The 2,951-nt window shown below is 39.4% G+C and overlaps 1 protein-coding gene across 1 annotated transcript in view; it reads right to left on the reverse strand.

Annotated features, from left to right (window-relative positions):
• LOC106878539 (serine/threonine-protein phosphatase 6 regulatory ankyrin repeat subunit B) overlaps window positions 1–2,951 on the reverse strand; it is a 187,752-nt gene that overhangs the window by 45,623 nt on the left and 139,178 nt on the right. The window contains exon 20 of the mRNA XM_052969466.1: window positions 2,389–2,493. Coding sequence (XP_052825426.1) covers window positions 2,389–2,493 — 105 coding nt within the window. The remainder of the gene's footprint in view (window positions 1–2,388; window positions 2,494–2,951) is intronic.

Genomic DNA, 2,951 nt, shown 5'->3' on the forward strand with positions numbered 1-2,951 from the left:
ATATATATATATATATATATATAATGTGTGTGTGTGTGTGTGTGTGTGCGTGTGCGTGTATTTATATGTATGTATACACACATACATATATAATATACAAAGAAAACAGAGAATACATACACAGAATAATCAATTCATTTATTATCATCGTAGCCCAGTCGAATTAATGAGTTCATTCATATTGCCTACGCTGCGTTTCGGTTGAATTGCTCTTAAACATATTTACACAACAGAAGCGTTAGGTACCAACGATAAACACTAGTACATATACACATATTAAATTTTCCAGTATCGTTAATCGATATAGTGCTAAACGGGTGTACGCTTGGATAATATATCTCTAAGAAAGAACAACTTCTTTTACACAGCCGTCTTCGTCTTTTGAATTTTTTCTTTCGTAAATTCCAACTATACACATACACACACACACACACACACACACACACACATACATATATATATATATAGCTTTTTCTCGGGCCCCAGTACTCATAAGACTGGTTACCGGGTTTCCATGCCGTATCAGTGATCATGATCACAACATTCCCCTTCACGGGGCGCCCGTCTATTGCAGATTTCTAGGTCACCAATTTTGACGGTAGGAGGCAAGTCGATTACATCAATCCCAGTACTTAGCAGGCACTTTATTTTATCGACCTCGAAGGGATGGAATGCAAAGTTGGTCTCGGCTGGGTTTGAACTTAGAAAAATAAAGCGCCGGAAGAAATATCGTTAAGTATTTTGTTCGACGTGCTAGCAGTTCTACCAGCTCACCGCCTTGATTTCATATCACGACCCATCGTTTATAACATTGCCAAAATTGCATCAGAAAGGCGAGGCCGCACTTTTAGAACCGAAACTTTGTTCAGCTCTGGTCCTTTGCTGATTTTAGACAATATTCTACTAACACACGCTTTAGATTACTATTCACAGAACAGTACTGTTACTACACCTCATTGAAATGCAGGCCATTTCTTCACGAGGGAGAAAATATCAATCACTAAATCGACACAAGGAGGCGCAATGGCCCAGTGGTTAAGGCAGCGGACACGCGGTCGGAGGATCGCGGTTTCGATTCCCAGACCGGGCGTTGTGTGTGTTTATTGAGTGAAAACACCTAAAGCTTCACGAGGCTCCGGCAGGGGGTGGTGACGACCCCTGTTGTACTCTTTCACCCCAACTTTCTCTCACTCTTTCTTCCTGTTTCTTGAGTAAAAAGCTGCGATGGACTGGCGTCCCGTCCAGCTAGCGGGGGAACACATACGCCATGGAAACCGGGAAACCGGTCCTAGGCTCCACAAGGGGCTAAGAGGATCCCCCCCCCAAAAAAAAAAATCGACACAACCACTGTTTCACATATATGCTGCTGTATCCTTCTTATATTTCTTATATCATTGCTTCAATTACTTGTGCTCTTCTGAAATACTTCTACTCAGTCTCGCCTCACATTTCACCTTTCTTTACTCATCCATCATCATTTTATGCCTCACTCAAAATCCTGCACGAAATGTATCTCCTACTCATTACTCATGGTGCTCTCTGGAAATTTCTCTCTGCTTTTTATACAGGGGTCAACTTATAAAAATTCAAACTGAGTATCATCTCACCCATCGACTTTACTAGCCTGGGGTGGCAAACAAAGATCATGGGTTCTGTTCTGATACTAAGTAAAACGCACTGATGCATTTAGATGTTATGGTTTGGCGATTCAGTTCTCTGTAGGAATATTTAAACATGTAAGTAATGGAAAGTAATGCTTTCAGTTCTTTGAAATTTAAAGAACCAATGCTGTCCATTACACGTTTTTAGGAAGCTGACATACATTAATTCCTGTCCATAATTAACCTCGACATAAACTTTAGCCATCTACTCATGCTAACTCTTCCTTGGTTTTTACTAGATCCTTTAGATCTAGTAGAATATCCAAAGTAATGTCCACAATTAGCCTAGTCATAGATATCAACGACCTTCATAAAGTAACTTTTCCATTTTTTTTTTTTGTGAAGCGAAGATATTTGAATATACTAATACACATCAAGTTCAAACTAATGAACATATAGAAGCACAATTTTACACGACCTCACGTGCTCTCTGGCGAAGTATAGGGTTGTCAGATAAATTCGTTCGTCTCTTACTGTCCCTCCGCCATTAATTTCATTCCTTTCCAATGCTATTTGAATTGACACGAAAAATATTTTTATTGCAATATTTTGTTTTTTGTAGCTTTATTCTTCCTCTGTAACTTTTATTTATCGTTTTTGAAATTTGAATAAATAATTAACCTCTTTTCAAACATTGGGGAGAAATTGAAAAAAAAAAACGAACGAATTTATCTGACAACCCAATGTTTAGATAGATACTTGGATATATATATATATATATACTCACGCGGTTCCGTACGGTGGTTACTGTAGCTCGGCTGAACTTCATCAGTTCCTTTATGACAGCTACGCTACCCCTTTCGGCAGCAATATGTGCACAGGTCATACCATTCTAAAGAGTCAACGAGAAACAAAAGAGATGAGTAAATCTGCGTGTGAGTCAATGTAGCAATGAGTCGTATCTTCATGCGGTGAGTTGTAGTATTAATATGTTACATATAGGGGGTTCCTATAAGGTTGTTATCCACCCCTGATTGGAACTCTCCCGTATGACATGTACGCATGCTCAGTGACTTGCTTTAACAGTTGCAATCAGCTGAATGCACATTGCCAGTGACCTTTGACATAATTACCCACACTCTGTGGTCAGGATTTTTTTTTTGGTTTGATGTCGGTATTGAAGGGATTACCAGACACCGGACAATACAGTGAGAGCAGCTTTCACTCACATCGTGGTATTCGATGCTGTGTACGTGTCTGTCGTGGTAAAATATGCCACTCCTTAACTGTTGCTTTGATTTCATCCGTAGCACGAGGTAATTATGTCATTTTCTGTGAAATTCGGCAACT

The sequence above is a fragment of the Octopus bimaculoides genome, chromosome 7 (assembly GCF_001194135.2).
Source record: "Octopus bimaculoides isolate UCB-OBI-ISO-001 chromosome 7, ASM119413v2, whole genome shotgun sequence".
Taxonomy (NCBI): domain Eukaryota; kingdom Metazoa; phylum Mollusca; class Cephalopoda; order Octopoda; family Octopodidae; genus Octopus; species Octopus bimaculoides.